Source organism: Monodelphis domestica, chromosome 6, assembly GCF_027887165.1.
Source record: "Monodelphis domestica isolate mMonDom1 chromosome 6, mMonDom1.pri, whole genome shotgun sequence".
Taxonomy (NCBI): Eukaryota; Metazoa; Chordata; class Mammalia; order Didelphimorphia; family Didelphidae; genus Monodelphis; species Monodelphis domestica.
In genome coordinates, this window is record NC_077232.1 from 250,404,169 (window position 1) to 250,424,347 (window position 20,179).

Consider the following 20,179-nt stretch of genomic DNA (forward strand, 5'->3'; position numbering starts at 1 on the left):
GGGTTTAGTAGAGTTATACTACAAACTGATAACAGGATCTGGATGACAGGTCCAGATTGCTGGAGGGACACAGATCTTCTTGAATTCTGTTCATTATCCAATGTGTTCGCCCTCTGTAAGTCCAATAAGAATGCCATTGATGGCTGTATCCATGTCACTAATGAAAAATATCAGCACAGGATGGAAAAAATCCCTGGTGGATTTGCTGCAGACCCCCTGCCAAACTAACATGGAATCATCAATAAATACTTTTTTTTTAATCCCACCATTTTATCCTCTAACCAAATGATCTACAAGAATAAGAGATGGATTGAGAGCCAGGACCAGAAATGGGAGGTCCTGGGTTCAAATATGGCCTCAGAAACTTCCTCTGATAGACAAAACAAGTCACTTAACCCCCATTGCCTAGCCCTTACCTCTCTTCTGCCTTGGAACCAGTACACAGTATGGATTCTAAGACAGAAGGTGTATACGCATACACACACACATACAGAAGTTGATAAGAAAATACCTCAATGCAAAGTATCAATTCTAGAACAAACTTACATAAGGGTTTTTTAAATGTTAAAAATTATTTTTTCATGTAATTGAGGGAAAAAAGACTATTAAAGAAAGAAAACAGGCGCATTAGCTCTTCTTCCATCTCTAGCACCTCTCCTGTCTTCTAAGATCTTTGATGTGTCACCCTCAGTTTTGGTAGTACCAAAGGGCATAATTCATCCCATCCAGATAAAATGACTGCATTAAGAATGGCTAAGCATTCTCTGAACTACCAGCTTCCATTTCTTGGGCACAATTCCCTGAAAGTATGATTTGTTCTGTCCTTTCCAGTCCAAATAGCAGAGAAAACAGAAGCAAAACAATGAGTGATCAGTAGGGAAGATAATATTTTACCCATGAAAAATGAGGTTAAATGATTTGCTCAGTAAAGTATTTTGAAAAACAGCTAGGTGGTCAAGTGGGTAGAGCACTAACCCCCTGAGTTCAAATCTGGTCTCAGACACTTACTCTCTATGTAACCCTGGATTTAACCACTCAACCATTATCTGCCTCAGTTTCCCCAACTGTAAAATGAATATCATAATAGCACCTATATAAATGAGGAAATGCAGGCAAAGTGTGCTTAGCACACTATAGATGCTTAATAAAGACTTGTTCCAAATGCAACACTCATTCCTATTGAAAACACTAGAAAGTATAGGAATAGAAGAGTCTTTCCTAAAAATAATAAACAGTATATATCTAAAACCAACAGCTAATATCATCTGCAATGGGGATAAACTAGACGCATTCCCAATAAGATCAGGAGTGAAACAAGGATGCCCATTATCACCTCTACTATTTAATATTGTACTAGAAACACTAGCAGTAGCTATTAGAGAAGAAAAAGAAATTGAAGGTGTTAAAATTGGCAATGAGAAGACCAAGCTATCACTCTTTGCAGATGACATGATGGTCTACTTAAAGAATACTAGAGAATCAACCAAAAAGTTACTTGAAATAATCAACAACTTTAGCAAAGTTGCAGGATACAAAATGAATCCACATAAATAAAGGCTTGTTCCTTCCCTCCACTAAGTCACAGAACAAGTTAGTGAGAGAATCCAAAGGTCTTCCTGCCTTCCAATCCAATGATCATCCCATTCTACCATGTTGCCTCCTCAGGAATTAGTGAATTTCTAAAGCATCATGTACACACACACACCATACATATACATTTGTGTATGTATATATATATATATATATACACATATATATCTACGTGTTTATATGTGAGTACTTGTATGTATGTGTATACCTACATACATATACATACATGTACAGGTATCCCTTCCACATCACAACTTTCCCCATCACAGTTTCGATATATCATAGGTCAGCATAAGAAATTAAATGGGACTTGGGGTGAGTTTTGCCATAGTTACAGACACACAAAGACCAGCAGACAACACAGAAAAGGTTTAGAAACTCAAAAATACATAAAATCTATGTATGCTATTGTATAGTATCAACATATTTTATCCTTTAATCCTATAAATTTACACAATTTCTTTTATTGTGAACACCCCATAAAAGAAAAAGGGAAAATCCAGACTTCTTCCCAGTAGGAAGGGAGAGACAAAAAACCGCGTGTGGATTTTCCAGATTGCAGCGGGCACCATGCTCCTCAACCCCAGGACGTGCTCATGTGTGTATACCAGCACACAGAGCATAGTTACTTTAATTGAATTCAATTAATTTTATAAAAATATCATTAAAAAATAATATGAATATTATTACATGTGACATGTAGAATATGTTCATTTTCATTGAATGAATAGATAATATAATTATTTGATGGGTATATGCCTTTCCATTGACTTACTATAATATCTAATGGATCTGCAGTATACAAAACTAATAAAATATATATTCATTTCAAAAATTTCACAGCATAAAATAAATATGCAAATGGATATTCATTCTATATAATGCGATATATATTTGTTATATATGCTGAAACTTTGAAATTCTGTGTTACACAAGGGCATTTTAAGTCCATGAAAGCAATCGCCAATTTGAGAGCTCGTGCAAAAGGAAAAGAGAGAAAAAAGAAAATCTCCTGTACAAATGAGGCAGCTTTGCAGCCTAGCCCTGACCTCATTCCCAGAAATGGTGAATTGTTAAAAATTAAGTAAACCCACAGCAATTGGGGATTGCTGCCCATCTCCAAAGGCTTTTCCCATTCTGAAGCCTTCTCAATCCCTCGCTGCCCTGCATTCATTTAAATAACAAACTAACCTCAATGGAAGCAGGTGGAATAAATCCATTTTTTTTTTTTGCCTTCCATACCCTTGAATTAAGGCCAGTGAATGAAATTAAAGTATCCCATTATTTACAACCACTTAGCCTTCAGAAGAGGCTGCATCCTGCTCCTCAAAGGGAGGAATTGGTCCAGGTTTCTTTCTTTGAACTTGTATCCCTCCCTTCCAGCATATCCCCCCCCCCCATCCATCTCACAAAAGACACAAATAAGAAGAGTCTGTTGATGGACTAACCAATTGTTCAACAACACAAGGGATAATGTTTAACATTAAATATAGTCTTAGTCCTTGCTACAGGGATAACTGATTCTTGTGTGGCTCCTAGGGGACACAGTAGAATTAGACTCTAAGGCAGGGAGATGAGTTCAAATCCAGCCTCAGATATTTATTAGCTGTAAAATGGGACTAATAATGTGAGGATGATATTTGTAAAGTGCTTTGCAAGCCTTAAAGCACCATCTGTTATTATTGTTCACTTGTTTTAGTTGTGTTTGACTCTTTGTGACCCCATTTGGGTTTTTCATGGCAAAGATACTAGAGTGGTTGGCCATGTCCTCCAGCTCATTTTACAGATGAACAAACTGAGGCAAATAGGGTTAGGTGACTTGCCTAAGGTCACACTGCTAGTAGTGTGTGAGGCCAGATTTGAATTCAGAAAGATGAATCTTCCTGATTCAAGGCTCAGTACTCTCTCTACCATATCACATAGCTGCCCTAAAGTACTATATAAATGCAAACTACTATTATTATTAAGCACTATATAAATGCTAGCTATTATTATTAAGCAGCTTTAAGTGTTAGCTATTATTATTATTATTAAACACTATATAAATGTTAGTTACTATTAAGCACTATATAAATGCTAGCTACTGTGTAATTCATTATTATGAATGCTAGCTATTATTATTAATTAAAGTTCATATTTACAAATAAGAGGAAAGAAGGAAACAAGCATTTATTAAGTCCCTACTATGTGCTGGGCACTGTACCAATATTATCTCATTTGATCCTCACAACAGCCCTAAGAAGTAGGTGCTATTATTACTCTCATTTTACAGCTGAGGAAACTGAGGCAGCTAGCCATTAAATGACTTGTCCAAGGACATGGAGCTTATAAGTGTCTGAGGCCAGATTTGAACTCAGGGCTGCCTATCTCTATCTGTGCTACCTAACTGTCTCTGGGGGAAATCTGCAATAAACACTTTTAAGAAAGTATGTCCTAAAGATGTCCTTCCCTCCCAACACATACCCACAACATAGCACCAACAATGTAAATAAAAGACTGGTTTTTAAAGAATCTTGTGGTATAAATGGTGCTTTTATATCTGAGGGTTAGACACAGAGTACCAGAGGGCAAAATTAATGCTCTCTAGGTTGTTTAAACCTAGATTTACAAACAGCATGCATTTTTAATTGACAAAGTCATAATTATTATGATTTATATTCATGCTAGCCATTATAGCTAGATATCTTTATTGGATCAAATTTTTTTACTGATTTCACACATCAGAAATGAAATATTTGAAGAGATACAACTGAGAGAGAAAACATCAAGGTTCTTCATCTTATTTCCATTGATAACTATTGTTTTGCATCATATTCATTTCCTGACATATCCTTTCCCTCTCCCCTACCCAGGGAGTCAAAGGTTTAACTTTTTAAAATTGAATCATTGTTCAAAAGAGTTCATTCTCTTATGGAAACTTTCTCGGAAAAAGAATAAAAAATACACTAAATAATAAAAAAGTATAAACAATAAAAAGTATAGTAACAACAAACATTCTGTCAACAATCATTTACAGGAGAGGGCTTTTGTTGGGAAAGAGTTGGGGTCAGTGAGAGAGATGGAAAAAAAGTGTCAAGAAAATATTTTTAAATGACCCAGAAGATGCTGGGCCCCTGGTGGTCCACGCCTGTGGTTCCAAAATCAGCGAAGGTTGAGGCTGATGGGTTACTTAAGGTCAGGAATTATGAGTTGCAATGGGCTAAGCCATTCAGATGTCCCAAATAAATCCCCAACCAATATGGGGGGGGGGGAGCGGGGAATAAGGGGATATGAGGCAGGAGATTGCTTAAGGAGGAACAAGCCAATCTTGCTTGGAAAAAAGGAAGAGGTCTAAGTTGTAGAGATGATCAGTAATGAATGTACAAGGGTAAGTTCTGGAGCTCCAGATTCAAATAATTAGATAACAAACAAACAAAAAGCAAATTGATGGAAGAATAAATACAGATAAACAAACAAATACAAAATGGGAGGAGAGGGAAGGGCAGAGAACACCAGTCCCTGCCTCCAAGAACTCACAGTCTAAAAAATAGGGAAAACAACAGGTAAACAACTAGGAACACACAAGAGATATACAGGATAAATTGGAGGTAATCCCAGAGGGAGAATGGGACTGGCAGAGTGGTAGCATCCTCAATGGTAATGGGGAAGTGTAGAAGAGGGAAGGGGTTCAGGGAAAGTTCAGTCATGGACACATGGAGCTGAAGATGTCCGTGGGACATCCAATTTGAGATGTCTGTTAGGCGATTGGAGGTAACCAAGAAGTAGATAAACAGATCTGAGATTTGAAGGACATTTTATTTGAAAGCAATGACAAAAAAAAATCATTTAATGACTTCCCACAATGCCCTTTACATCATTTTTGTTGTTGTTCCATCTTGGCAAAGACCTTGGATTGGTCTGCCATTTCCTTCTGCCATGGATTAAGGCAGGGTTAAGTGACTTACCCAGGGGTCACATAGCTAGTTAAGTATCTGAGTCTGGATTTGAACTCAAGCTTTCCTAACTGCCAGCCCAGTTGTCTACCTACTAAACCACCTTTTTATTTATCTAGCCACACATTCTATAGATGATCTAACATCCATATAAATCCCACTTCATCTCCCCATAAATGAGTGTAGCTGGACTCTCTATAGCGCTTTTCCTTGACAAAGTACTTTCCTCACTTTAACATTATGAAACAGGCACCCTACATATTATTATCCCCATTTACAGATGATCAAATTAAGACTGCAATTTTTTCCCATGGTCACATGGCTGATGGAGAAGAGTCCAAACCTAGTCCAGTGTTCTTTCTCCTTTTTTTTTAATCTCTTACATTCTGTTCTATTGATAACTCTAGAAGACAAGTGCAAAGGCTGGACAAACAAGTTAAGTGACTTGCCCAGGTTCATACAACTAGGAAGTGTCTGAGGCCAGATTTAAATCCAGGTCCTACTGACTCCAGACATGGTCCTCTAACCACTGAGCAACGTAGCTACCTCCAGTGTTCTTTCCACATCCACTGCCATTTGCAGATTTACATTCTGAGAAGGGAGGATAAATTACACATGAAACAAACTCCCCTGAAAACTAAAGAAATATGTAAAGGTTTTTTCAATTAATCTAGAGAGATTTATAAGAAATTGATTTTTAAAATATATAAATATAACTTAACAAGGACACAAATATCATAGAAGAGCCATGTACATAGCTGGGGACAGTGAAACAGTCACCTGAGCAAACAGAGGAGGCAGAACAAGCCAGTGGTCCCACTACTATGAACCTCTTTAAGTCAATAGGAAATTTAGAAGGAATTTCCTTTGCTGCCCCCCCCATCCCTCAAAAGCTCACAAAGATACCTGTCAAAGGGTTTAGTTAAAGAGACCAGAGCAGAAACTAAAGTTTCCTGAGGACACCTTTGTCTTGCCAACCTCTAAAATAGGACCTTCACATACAAAAAGTAAAATGTTTGTTGAATTGAAAAAAGAAACCAGGGTCATCATTTATTACTGGATTTGGAGACAAAAAACCTAGGTTAAAATCATTGTTCTCTGACATGTACTAGCTATGTGACCTTCTTTACCAGTAAAATAAAGAGGTGGAATGAACAAGATGACTTCTAAGGTCCTGTCTAGTGTGGGGAAAATTGTACAGAAAGGGTTTGGAATGTTGGAGAGAGGATTGATTGACCCTGGTCTAATATCTGTAAACAGAGTATTTTTCTTACACTAGGTCTAAATTTATGATCTTGTCCTTAGTACTGAGAAAGGGTTGGTGTGCAGTCAAGAATTTTGATGTCCTGGGGGCATGCAGATGGCACAGTGGATAGAGAGTCAAGGTCTAGAGTTGAGGGGATCTGGGTTCAAATCTGACCTCAGACACTTCCTAACTGTGTGACCCTGGGCAAGTCACTTAATACCCATTGCTCAGCCCTTACCATTTTTATGCTTAGGAACCAATATACAGTATTGATTCTAAGACAGAAGGTAAAGGTTTTTGTTTATAAGGAGGAAAAGGAGGAGAAGAGGAAGAAGAAAGAGAAGAAGAAAAAGAGGAGGAAGAGGAAAAGGAGGGAGAGAAAGAGAAGGAGAAGGAGGAGAAGGAAGAGGAGAAGAAAAAGAATGAGAATAAGAACAAGAAGGAGGAGGAGGAAAAGGAGAAGGAGAAGGAAGGAAGAGAAGGAGAAGAGGAAGAAGAAGAAAGAAGGAAAGAAAGAAGGAAAGAAAGAAAGAAAGAAAGAAAGAAAGAAAGAAAGAAAGAAAGAAAGAAAGAAAGAAAGAAAGAAAGAAAGAAAGAAAGAAAGAAAGAAAGAAAGAAAGAAAGAAAGAAAGAAAGAAAGAAAGAAAGAAAGAAAGAAAGAAAGAAAGAAAGAAAGAAAGAAAGAAAGAAAGAAAGGAAAGGAAGGAAGGAAGGAAGGAAGGAAGGAAGGAAGGAAGGAAGGAAGGAAGGAAGGAAGGAAGGAAGGAAGGAAGGAAGGAAGGAAGGAAGGAAGGAAGGAAGAAGGAGAAGGAGAAGGAAGAAGGGAGAAGGGAGAAGGGGAAGGGGGAAGAGAGAAGGGAGAAGGGAGAAAGAAGAAAGAAATCCCTAACAGGTCTTATGTCTGCATGTATATGATTACAGTAAAATAACGAGGGAAACAACATCAGGAAAACAACAAGAACAATAATAGCCGGCATCTATATATCACCTAAGGAAATCACACTTGATTCTCACAACAACCCTGTGAAGTAGGGGGCCATTATTATCTCCATTTTATACAGGAAAATCCAAAGCTGGGTTTAAGTGACTTTCCCAGGTTCACACAGTCAGTAAATGTCTGAGCCAGGATTCAGAATCAAGCTTTTCCAATTCCAATTTCAGCACTCCATCCAGAATACCACATTCAATAAGTGCACCATTAAAGGTGGTCTCTGGCACTGAGAGCCATCATCTGTGAGTGAAAAAAAAGACAGTGTGCTTACCCAATATGATTCTTGATGGGGGAAGGCCCATGCCTCTTGGTCCTAAATCTGCTGAGAAGTGGGGCCAGGTGTCCAAAAGGTCAGGGGGCAAAGTAGTGAGTCTGTTGCTTGATATGTCTAGATAGGTGAGATTCTTCAGGTACCTGGTGGCCTCAGCTGGCACGCTGGTTATTCTGTTGTTGTGTAAATCCAGCGTTCGTAAATTGGGCATCTCCAGCAGAGATTCCCAGGGGAAAGCGGTCAGCAAATTCCCATCCAGGCACAGCTCATGCAGATGCTTGAGGTTGTAAAAGCCACCCGTGTCAATGGTGGCCACAGAATTATAAGTCACCCAGAGGTACTTGAGCTCCACCAGGTAGTAGAAGGCTTCAGCGGGGATCTTGCGTATGACAGTCTTCTCGATTCGGAGCTTCGTTGTGTCCACAGGAACATTGGTAGGAATCTCGTGCATGTCTGGGTCATTGCACAACACTAGCCTAAGTGTAGACAGAGCAGGATCAACGAAAGGAAAGAACTTTGATTCCAAATGCCAACTTAAAAACAACCTTTCATATCATCATCATCATGGAGATTCCTAAACCAGCTGATCTTGTGGGACTCTCTGTCCATTGTAACTCTTTCATTAAAGTGACCTACCTTTAAAGGGGAGGAAGCTAGGAGGCACAGTGGATAGAGCTCCTAGCCTGGTGTCAAAAAGACCTGAATTCAAATCTAGCCACAGACACATACTAGCTATACCACCCTGGGAAAGTCACTTAATCCTATTTGCCTCAGTTTCCTCATCTGTAAAATAAGCTAGAGAAGGAAACAGCAAATCATTCTAGAACCTTTGCCAAGAAAATCCCAAATGGGTCAGGAAGAGTCAGACATAGTGAAATGACTAAGCAGCAGGAAAAATATTTATATATTGCTTTAATGTATGCAAAGAAAGGGGCAGCTAGGTGGCTCAGTGGATAGAAAGCCAGTTCTAGAGATGGAAGGTCCTGGGTTCAAATATGATCTCAAAGCCTTCCTAGCTATGTGGCCCTGGGCAAGTCACTTAACCTCCATTGCCTAGCCCTTACCACTCTTCTGCCTTAAAACCAAACCTTAGTATGAATTCTAAGATATAAAGTAAGGGTTTTCTAAATATAGATATGGCTATGGATATGAGCATGCAAAGCAAAGCATTCATTCTCATAATCACTCTGAGGGGTAGGAGCGATTATTCCCATTTTTTAAAAATCCTTATCTTTGAACCTTAAAATCAATACTGTGTATTGATTCCAAGGCAGAAGAGTGGTAAAAGCTAAGTGATGGGGGTTACATGACTCGCCCAGGGCCACAGAGCTAGGAAATGTCTGGGGTCAAATTTGAACCCAGGAACTTACAGCTCTGGATGTGGCTCTCAATCCACTGAGCTACTTAGCTGCCCCCAAAAGTCTTAACTCAATATTAAGTTTTCATAGATTCTGATTGCACTAAGACTTTTAGAACACACCCTGTGTATGGAATAAGGAAAGGGTGGGGGGGGGGGGGAGAGACAGAAAGACAGAGAGACAGAGACAGAGAAATGAAGTAGGAAAAGCATTAGTATTTATATAGCTCTTACTATGTGCCAAGAAGTGTTTTACAAATATTATCTCATTTAATCTTCATAAAATCCTGCAAGTTATGTTCTGTTTTTATCCCCATTTTATATTTTCAGAAACTGAGGCAAGCAGAGCTTACTGTACTTGTCCAGGGTCACACAGGTAATAACTGTCTGAGATCAGATTTGAACTCATGTCTTTCTGATTCCAGATATGCTGTACCATTTAGCTACTGAGAAAAAGGGTGAGACAGGAGGAGGTGGAGAGGAAAGCAGGGGAGCAAGAAAGGGAAGAAAGAGGGAAGAAAAGTTGGGGGAGGGAGCAGAGAGGCAGAGGGAGAAAAGAGAGTCAGAGACATATTGGATGAATAGAAAAGAGCTGACCTTGCCTACCATCAGTATCTTTTTTTCCCAGACTATATTATACTCATGTAAAAAAAAAACATTTTTAAAAATGCGACTGTTTCCAAAATGCTGCCGGAATAGATAAAAACTATTCTTCCACAGTTCTTAACCATAATGCAGTACTGCATAAAATGCATAACAAACCCAAAACATTTCTGTTATGTGTGTGTGTAATATCTACACTGCAAAATACATTAACAAACATTGCTGAGCTCAAAGCAAATGTTGATTTGTGCCTCCACACTGCTAGATGGAAGGCAGAGCATTTTGTAACAAAGTTAAAGAAAATATCATAAATCATAACTCACTTTTTTAAAACCACCTTATTTCTGTCTTAGAATAGATACTAAGTATTGGTTCTAAGGCAGAAGAAAACCCACTGTTTTCCCCCTATGTCATGGGTCTCAGTCTTCAGTTGCAAAAAAGTTTGAATTTACAACCCCTATAAATTGGAGCATCTAGTTAATTTATGTAAGATTTTTGTATGTTGCCTTAATGTTCTCACACAATAGTAGAATACCAAAATATTTAAGTCATCCTAAGAGTAGAGAATTGTAATACCCAATGTGTAACTGTGTTAGGAAAAATAAAAGTACTGCAAATCAAATGAAAGAAAAAATTCAAATAAAAAAAGGGGATAGGCAAAAGGGGTTAAATGACTTACCCAAGGTCAAATAGTATCTGAGACCAGATTTGAACTCAAGACCTCCTATTCCAGGCCTGGCTCTCAGTCCACTGAACCATCTTACTATCTCCTTTATGCTATTTTTTTTTTTATTTTAACCTTAACTTTCTGTCTTAGAATCAATACAGTGTATTGGTTCCAAGGCAGAGGTGCAGTAAGGACTAGACAATGGAGGTTAAGTGACTTGCCCAGGGTCACACAGCTAGGAATTCTCTCAAGCCAAATTTGAACCCAGGTCCTTCCATCTCTATCCACTAAGCCTCCCAGTTGCCCTATAGCTCACATTCTTTTAAAGTTTACAAAACTCTTCCCTCGCAGCAACCCTGTAAGTTGGGTATTACAAATATAATTTCCCCCAATGATTCAATGACTTGCCCATGACCATGCAACTAGTAAGTATTGAAAAGGAATTCATTTAGACTCTGCTGCCTGAACTTGTTAAAAGGGGCATCCCAGAGGGCAGCTGGGTGGCTCAGTGATTAGGAGCCAGATCGAGAGATAGGAGGTTGGTCCTAGGTTCAAATTTGACCTCAGACACTTCTTCACTGGGTGACCTTGGGCAAGTACTTAACCCCCATTGCCTAGTCCTTACCACTCTTCTGCCTTGGAACCAATACATATTGATTCTAAGATGGAAGGTGAGAGTTTTAGGAAGGTAAGGGTAAAGGTTTAAAAAAAAAATAAAATAAAAGGGGCATCCCTGTCAATCTGAGCTTAGTTTCTACCTCAGACTCAGAGCCCCTGAGATTTCAGACTTTAAACAAATTCCTGGTTGACTTCTCCTGTTTGCCTGTATTCAACATGGCGCAAACTGAAAAAGGAAAATGGGGGGATGAGAGGGGAAGGGGGAAGAGAGAGAGAGAGAGAGAGAGAGAGAGAGAGAGAGAGAGAGAGAGAGAGAGAGAGAGAGAGAGAGAGAGAGAGAGAGAGAGAGAGAGAGAGATCCCTGATTCTTTTTATAGGTGGGTAGGGGGAGTGATTAGGGATTGTTCTGCATCCCTGCACCCATCAAGGTTCATTCTGATCATGCTCATCCATGGCCTCCTCAGGTAAAGAAAACTGGCCGCTTAGAATTCATGGATCAGCTTTCTGATTCTATTCAGAAATGTTTCTGCTTTGTGCCCCCAACCATGAACTGGATGATTCTATCCCGTTACTCACTGATGTTTTTAAAAATCCATGGGCCAGTTCCCTTAAGGAAAGACCAGAGGCAAGAGAAGGTGGTTAGAGATTTTCATGGTGGCATGTTTCCCCTTCATCTGTCTCCCCATGTAATTTTGTGTCATTTATATTTAGGAGATTCTCTGAAAACAAATGGTAGGGTTCATTTTATTTAGAACCAGAGTACCTATCAGTCCAGTAGATGGTTTCCCATTCTGACAAAGGTCTGTGCCTTAAAATATCATTAAGTGAATGTTGGGCCTGTAGTCAGGAAGTCCTGAGTTCAAATCCAACCTCAGACATTTACTGGCTGTGTAACTCTGAGCAAGTGACTTGACCTCTGTTTGTCTCATTTTTCTCATCTGTAAGATGGAGGTAATAACAGCACCTACTTCCCAGGGTTGTTGTGAAGATGAAATGAGATAATAATTGTAAAGCACTTAACACAGTACTTGGCACATAGTAGGTACTTAACAAATGCTTCTTTTCTTCCTCTTCAGAGGGGACTCAATTGATCAGAATTTCCCTTGATTAAACTTCTACCTCCTTAAATTTATATATATAAAGCATAGATATAATAATACAAAAAGAATATTTGGCATTTCTTAAAGATTTCTAATAATCCCAGAATCTGATCAAAGTAAATATTCCCTTTTTAAAATATTTATTTATTTTTAAAGATTTTCCCATGTTTGCATGATTGTTTTCTTTCCCTCTCTTCTTCCCTCCCCCCTCCCAGAGCCGACAAGCAGTTCCACTGGGTTGTACAAATGTTGTCACTTGATACCTATTTCCATATTATTCATTTTCAAAGCAAATATTCTCTTAATTAATTAAGCATTTATTAATTAATTAAAACAATTAACGAAGCAATCTACAAGTCCCTACCCTGTGTCTACAACAGAGAACAGAAATTGGGAGGTACTGGGTTGGCCTCAGACACTTCCTAGCCGGGTGACCCTGGGCAAATCACAACCCCCATTGCTCTTCTGCCTCGGAACCAATAGAGTAGTGGTTGTAAAATGGAATATAAGGGTTAAAAAAAAAAAAAGAACCCTACTGTGATCTGTGTTTCCACAAGAGTAAAATGGGGCTAATGACAGCACCTAAATGGAATGAGAGAATAATTTTAAAGTGCCTGGCACGGTAAAGGAGCTCTGTGTGAGCCGGGGTCGTCACCATCTTCATCATTATCTCCCTTTGTCTCTCTCTCCTCCCTGGATGTCACACTCAGGAGGACGCCATCTGAGCCCCAAAGCAGCAGAGGCTAGCTGGGTCCGCTCTCCTTTGGGTGAGCCGCAATGGGCCTGTTGGCATTAATCTTCCTTAGGCTTCCTGGGCTCTCCTCTAATGCTAAGATTTGCCTGTGCGCTTAAGGAAACCACTCCACTTCCAAGAGAAAACAAGAGCTTCTGCTTGGGAATAATCTGGGGAAACAGGTCAAATCCGAGTGAGTTCTGGGTTTTCGCAAGGCTGGAAGGTGTTTTAAGAGCCTGGACGCTGAATCAAAGCAGCCGAGGCTGAGCAAGCGTTATCTGTGAGCCAAGAACCCTTAAGCAGTGAGGTCCAGCTCCTGCGAGTTAAAGCTCCTCCCTCGGATCGCCGATAGTAGCACAATTGCTCCCTATCGCTGCCCTGGCGGAGGAGCCTCGGTTCCGCTCCTGTCAGCCTACGTTGTTTTTGGTTTGTTGACACGGAATTAAATCGTGTCGTGGCAACAAATGCGTACCTTGAGCCGACGCCATCGCTTCTGCTGGGGGAACCGCAGGTGCACTGAGATGGACAAGAAGATCTCGCTGGGGCTAAAAAGCTAAACATGAGGCCCAAACAAGCCAACCGATGCATCCCTCCTATGAAAGTATATTGGAAGGAAAGCGAAAAGCCAAATCCCAAGCATTCAGGAGCCGGTGCGCGCGCATGTGAACGTCCATTTAGTCAGAGCAGATTACACGGGATTAGCTGAGATCTGGAGTTACTTAACCTTCAAATGTATCCCGCAAGGGATCAGTCAAACTAGGCTGGTGGATACAGTAGCTCCATCAAAGCTGCGTATCCGAAAGCAGAAGAAAATGAGTTGTGCGCTGGGGAAGTGGTGACAGCGGTCAGCTGCTACACGGGGATTCCTAGAGGGGGGAAACGGGCTTTGGAAGCCCCTTCCCTCTGCCGGTGGGGTTGCACTTTGGAGAAGTATCTATTCGGAGCTAAGAACCAACATTTCATTGCTCGGGCTCTCTTTTAGATGATTTAGGTGTCTTAACACAAAACGTATAGGCTGGTGTATGGCTCTAAACGAGATCACAAAGAAAGCTGAACTGAAAAAGCAGAAATGGATAGTGTTTTACAGGGGCTGATAAAGTTGACAATGTTGCCACCTATGGGTTAGTAGAGGTAGAGCAGGTGCCCAGAGAGCTAGAAACATCAGTCCGGAAGTTAGGTGCTTAGAATGGAAGAAACATTGAGAGGCAAGTCGTCTAACGCCCTCATTTTACATTAGAGGAAACTGAGGCCTCAAAAAGTTAAGGGACTTGCCTAAGATCACACAGGAACTCAATCGAGTCTTCTGAAGCTAGACCACCTCAACAATGTCTGCTTTGAAAGCTATTTATTCATTTTCCTAATTGATTTTTTCTCATCTCCTTCTTGCTTTCCTTTTTTTTTTGAATCCTCATCTTTTGTCTTAGAATCAGTATTAAGTATCCAAGGCAGAAGAGCAGTAAGGGCCTGGGCAACTGGGGTTGAGTGGCTTGCCCAGAGTCTCATAGCTAGGAACTCAGATATTTTTTTCCCCACCATGTAAGCTTTTAGTCATGGCAATTTTTCCTGGCAAAGTCTTCATCTTTAAGATAACTTCTTTTTTATTTCCATTTTATTCATTTTTGTAATCATATTTTAAAACAAACTCACAGATTTGAACCCAACATCTCCCTATTCCAAAGCCTGGCTCTCTAACCACTGTTCAGTGGTTCTAGCTGCTCCTCTTGTTGTCTTCTAATGGGCAAAATTAAACCTAATAATTCTATATTTCTATATATATTACATATAGACATATATTAGATATATATCTCTAATAATTCTCTACTTGAGACAGTTCCCACCCATGTATCCAGGGTATCTCCAATCAACACAGCTTTAAGTTTTAAAATAGCTTAAACAACTAAAACTGAGGCAGAGGTAAGCTTTAATAGCTTAAAACTATGCTAAGGGACAGCTACATAGCACAATGGATAGTGTGTCAGACCTGGAGTCAGGAGGACCTGGGTTCAAACATGACCTTAGACACTTCTTAACTATGTGACCCTGGACAAGTCACTTAAACCCATTTGCTTAGCTTTTGTCCTTCTGTCTTAGAGTTGTTACTTAGAAAGAAAGGGTTTAAAAATAATAATAAATTAACTGCACCAAGAGTTTGTGCAATGACCAGTAAAGCCATCTTTCATCTGAGAATGACTGGAGATACTTCAAATTTGAGTACTAAGGAACTGTGAATATTTCCTGTGCTGACTATCATTAAGTTTGAAAGAAAAGTCAAGAAAACCAGGAAAGTTTTAAGATGTTCTAAGTTCACACAAGTCCTAATACCTTCCCCAGGTGATCAGAACTATTTCCATATTGTAAACCTTAAAATTCCTTAGACTTATATCTGTTGGAAAATTTCACCATTGGGAAATTTCATACTTGAAAAATTTCCTATTGATAGTGGGTCTTGGCTATTGGAATGTGAACCCCATTGGCATGGGAGGTTCCTTCTCCTCCCTTCTTAAGATTACTTTAGGACAGAAACCTTTTGCTGAACAATAGAAAGGACTTTGACCTATGCTTAAGCATAGAACAGGAATTTCTTTGAGTCATGATTGATTTTAGAATTGATACAATGGAGATACTTGGAATCAATCTCCACCCTATTCAGTCCTAACAGGATTGAGTAAGGGCTGCAGCCTAGATCAAAATTTAATTATTCCAATCTCTACCCTACTCAGGTTAACAGGATTTAGAAAGGGCTGTAGCAAAGGATCAAAGATTTAATTATTTGAAAATATGACCTTCAACGGACATGTGCAAAGCCAGAGACCTCTGGGCGGTCCTGGGTTAAGCTGGAGCCTCCATTGGCACAGGGAAATTGATGGACAGTGATTGGTAGATGTGAGAACTGAGGGGAGGCAACTTGGATGGTTTCCTTAAGGATAGGGGGGTCTGAAGACTCGAGGTGGTTGAGGAGTTTGTCAGAGTGGTTGCGGTGTGCTCTGAGAAGCTTAAGCTGAAGGAAGCTGAAGGTGGGGGCCTTTGAGACTGTTTCTCCATTTTTGGTCACGTGAGTAATAGGGACTGATCTCCTTTTATTGCCCCAGCTATCTAAGGGCTTGGGCCTTTTGGCCCAGCCTAAACAGAAGGGGTATTTAAGCCCTATTCCCTTCTCCCCCTTTCTCTCTCCCTCTATCTCTCTATCTCTAATTCCTTTCTTCCTCCTGTTTGTAATTAAAACTCCATAAAAGATTGACGGCTGACCTGAGTTTTCATTAAGGAATTACATAGCTGAATTCCTTGGTGACCTTAAATTAATATATATCAGTCTTCTAAAAGTGATTTCCTTGTCACAATATGGAAATGGGCAGGACCTCATCTCCCTAAGCCAATTGCAGCCATATCTTAGTTGAATATCTTTTTTATTTTACACCTGAGTAAACCTCTATCTTATCTCATCTCATTCCAACACCAAACCTACACCTAACTGGGAATGATCTAGGTCAGTCTCGACCATCACATCCTTTGACCAAGAAATTCCACTGCTGGGAGATCACTCCAAGGAGTCAAAGACAAAAAGAAAAGGACCATGAAAGCCCACCAAAATATTTACAGTCAAACTTTTAGTAGAACCAAAATACTGGAAGCAAGGTAGCTTGGGAAATGGATAAACAAGTTCTGATACCTGAATTATAAAGGAATATTATTTATTGTGCCATAAAAAGATATGACTATGATAAAAAATCTTAATGAACTGATACAGAATGAAGTACACAGAACCAAGAAAAATACTATACATGATGACTACAAGAATATAAATAGAACAATAATAACAAAGCAATAAAAACTGAAAATTATTTTATCCAAAAGAAGAGCTATGAGAAGGCATCTCACATCAGATTTTTTTGCTATGTTGGTTAGTTTTCCTGAATTTTCCCCCTTTTTATTACTTATTATTAGGGGAATTCAGAGAATGGAAAGCAAAATCTCATATCAATAAAAACTTATTTTTAAAAATAATTCATGGTTACTAGCTCCCACCCTACAAGGAGATGTTGGAGCAGAAGAAAGGGGACTTTTTAGACAAAGTCAGTCCATTATACATCAAATGGACTTTTGTGAGTTGACCTGGAAACCTAACTAACTATTCCTTTAATAATGTTACTTCTTTGGGGCCACATATTCTAAGTTAAAAACAACAAAGGTACAAATGAGCTTTTGGAAAACTACCCTTTTGTCATTTAGAGGCTTCTTCTATTTAGCATCTTGGTTGACAGCCCTAATTTTGGAACAGACCTATGACTGCATTAACATAGAGTTCCCAGTGAGGAAAATCCTTCTATCAATACAGATCAAGGCATAGTCTAAAAGAGAGTTGCCTGGGGCATTGAGAGGTTTGATGATTGCCCTGTGTCAAACACCAGACTTTCATCCATGTCTCTCTGAACTCCAGTAACTGGCCTTGATTGATTATGCTAAGCTGATACTTCATATTAAAAAACTATATAATTAATTATGCTAAAAGGAGTGAACTAAGCAAAAAGGAGTATACAAGAAGATGAGATTGGCTATGGCTTTGAGGAAATACAATCTTGATCTTTTATTTAAAACCATATTGGGGGCAGCGGGGTGGCTCAGTGGATTGAGAGCTAGACCTAGAGATGGGAGGTCTTGGATTCATATCTGTCCTCAGACACTTCCTAGCTGTGTGACCTTGGGCAAGTCATTTAACCCCCATTACCTAATTCTTGCCACTGTTCTGTCTTAGAGCTGAAATGAAGACAGAAGGTAACAGTTTAAAAATAAGTATATTATATATTTAGAAAATTAAGGAAAAGAAAACAAAAATCAGATAAAGTAGATTTTTTAGTATATCATCTAGGAACATTTGATTCAACAATTAATTTTAAAACTGATGAAATGAATACCATGTATTAATAGGGTACATGAGGCAGAAAGATGGTATAGTGAAGAGAGTCAGGAAGACTTCAGATTCTTAGTAGCTGTGGGACCCTGGACAAGTCACCAAACCCTGTTTGCCTCAGTTTCCTCATCTGTAAAATGAGCTGGAAAAGGAAATGGAAACCATTGCAGTATCTTTGCCAAGGAAATCCTAAAAGGGGCCACAAGGAATTGGACGGGACTGAAACAACAACAGAAGGGCGCAGGATGTAAAATCAGACAATGGTCCCTGCTTTTGAGAAGGGTCTCAAAAGCTCACAAATTCATAGCAGTACATGAATTCAAGTAGGTAAAGGCTTTGTGGGAATATTAGATAGATCAAAGTTAAAATACAACAAAAAAGAAAATAATGTGGGTTGGTTGTTTTTCATTTCATAACTCAAAAGCTCAAGTTAGTTCATTGGCAATGCATTGGAAATAGGCATTGATTGGTGAGTCTGACATCGGATCATTGCAGATATCGCCCTCCGGAACCTGTGAGGAAGGGGAGAAATCTGTTTGATATGTCAACATTGCTTGAAATGTTAAAAAAAAAAAAAACCCACACTTTCAAATGTTCTCTGTCTCTCAGACTAACATCTCCAATTGAACACCTTTAAAAATGCATAAAATAAAAACTACCAAAAGACCAACTTCGGAGGGGTGGAGAATAAAGTCATTTAGAAGATGTTTTCATTTTGAAATCTGTGATTATTTGTTTGAGAACTTTTTAGTTCCTGTCTTCATTGCTGCCTTTTTGAATATGATTTCTGTCATCTCCAGAATCAAACACAAAATCATTCATTCCTGTTTATAAATATTAGTCTTGGGGGTAGCTAGGTGGCTCAGTGGGGAGAGAGAGAGAGCCAGGTCTGGAGTTGGGAAATCCTAGGTTTATTTTTTGTGGGGGTAAAGAGGGAGATCAAATCTTCCTCAGACAACTCCTAATTGCGTGACCCTGGGCAAGTCACTTCACCCCCATCGCCTAGTCTTTACCACTCTTCTGCCTTGGAACCAACACACAGTATTGAGTCTAAGACAGAAGAGTAGGGTTTTCAAAACAAATCTGAGAGGCAGCAGGATTTAATGACTAGAGAGGTGGACTTAGTCTAAATTCTGCCTCACTACGGGTACTATTGTTGTGACTTTGGACGAGTCACTTGAGTCTCTCTGGGTTTTGATACCCTTGTCTATAAGAGGAGGCATTTGGTTTTGATAACCTCCAAGGGCCCTACCAACTCCAAACCTCCGCCATAAGCACCCCTCCGTTACCATTTCGTATCCATGCAACTTTCAGAGTTCCGCCCGGAGGCACTTACTTTTTGTTGGCAGCCACGTATATACAGGGATTGTAGAACGTGGAAGATTTGGCAAAGAGAGGGGCGACGATGGCCATTGCTGGGGGAATCTCCTTTGGGTCCCCAAAAGAAGCCCATAAACACACAATAGAATAAGGCGACCAAGCAAGCAGGAACATTAAAATCATGACCACAGACATCTGGAAAACAAAACATTTGTCCCTTTAAACCCTTCCTCGTAGAAAAACTCTCTGGCTTAGTCCTGGGGCAAAGCAGTGTGGAATGATGGTTAGGGCGCTGTCTGCAAAGCCAGTCCTGCCTCTGACAGTTTTGGACTGGCGGACCCATAAGCAAGTCATTTGCCATCTCCGTACTATAAGGCAAATCTCTCAAAGTATAAATTAAAGGGAAGAGAGAAGATGAAACATTTACATTGTGCCTACCATGTACCAAGCTCTATATTGGCCAGTTTTTAATAAATATTTTATTCATTTAAAAATTCATAAACATTTCATTTATTTATCATTGTGTTTATTTTTATAAATATTTATTTATTTACTTATGTAAATTAGTATTTATAAATACTCACATTTTATAAATATTATCTCATTTGATCCTCAAGACACCTTCTCAAGTGGGTACTATGGTTATCCCCATTTCACAGTAGGGGAAACTGAGGTAAATCAAGATTAAGTGACTTGCCTAGGTTCACACAGCTAGAGTCTGAGGCTTTATTTGTTCTCCAATCTTCCTGACTTCTGGCCACAATTTGCCACAGAAGGGGGTGACTTCCCCCCTGGCTGCTAATGCTTTCTTTTGATTAATAATATGGAAATAGGTCTTGATCAGT

General features: G+C 39.4%; 2 protein-coding genes across 2 annotated transcripts in view; both read right to left on the reverse strand.

Moving 5' to 3' along the window:
* Positions 1-14,160, reverse strand: part of LRIT3 (leucine rich repeat, Ig-like and transmembrane domains 3) — a 28,329-nt gene extending 14,169 nt beyond the window's left edge. Inside the window, exons 1-2 of the mRNA XM_007495996.3 lie at positions 13,581-14,160; positions 8,031-8,506 (exon numbers count right to left, since the gene is read on the reverse strand). Of these exons, the coding sequence (XP_007496058.2) occupies positions 8,031-8,506; positions 13,581-13,696 (592 nt within the window). The 5' untranslated portion in view covers positions 13,697-14,160. The remainder of the gene's footprint in view (positions 1-8,030; positions 8,507-13,580) is intronic.
* Positions 14,161-16,529: 2,369 nt separating this feature from the next.
* The window catches only part of RRH (retinal pigment epithelium-derived rhodopsin homolog), a 30,272-nt gene continuing 26,622 nt past the window's right edge, over positions 16,530-20,179 (reverse strand). Inside the window, exons 6-7 of the mRNA XM_056803085.1 lie at positions 19,351-19,529; positions 16,530-18,526 (exon numbers count right to left, since the gene is read on the reverse strand). Of these exons, the coding sequence (XP_056659063.1) occupies positions 18,445-18,526; positions 19,351-19,529 (261 nt within the window). The 3' untranslated portion in view covers positions 16,530-18,444. The remainder of the gene's footprint in view (positions 18,527-19,350; positions 19,530-20,179) is intronic.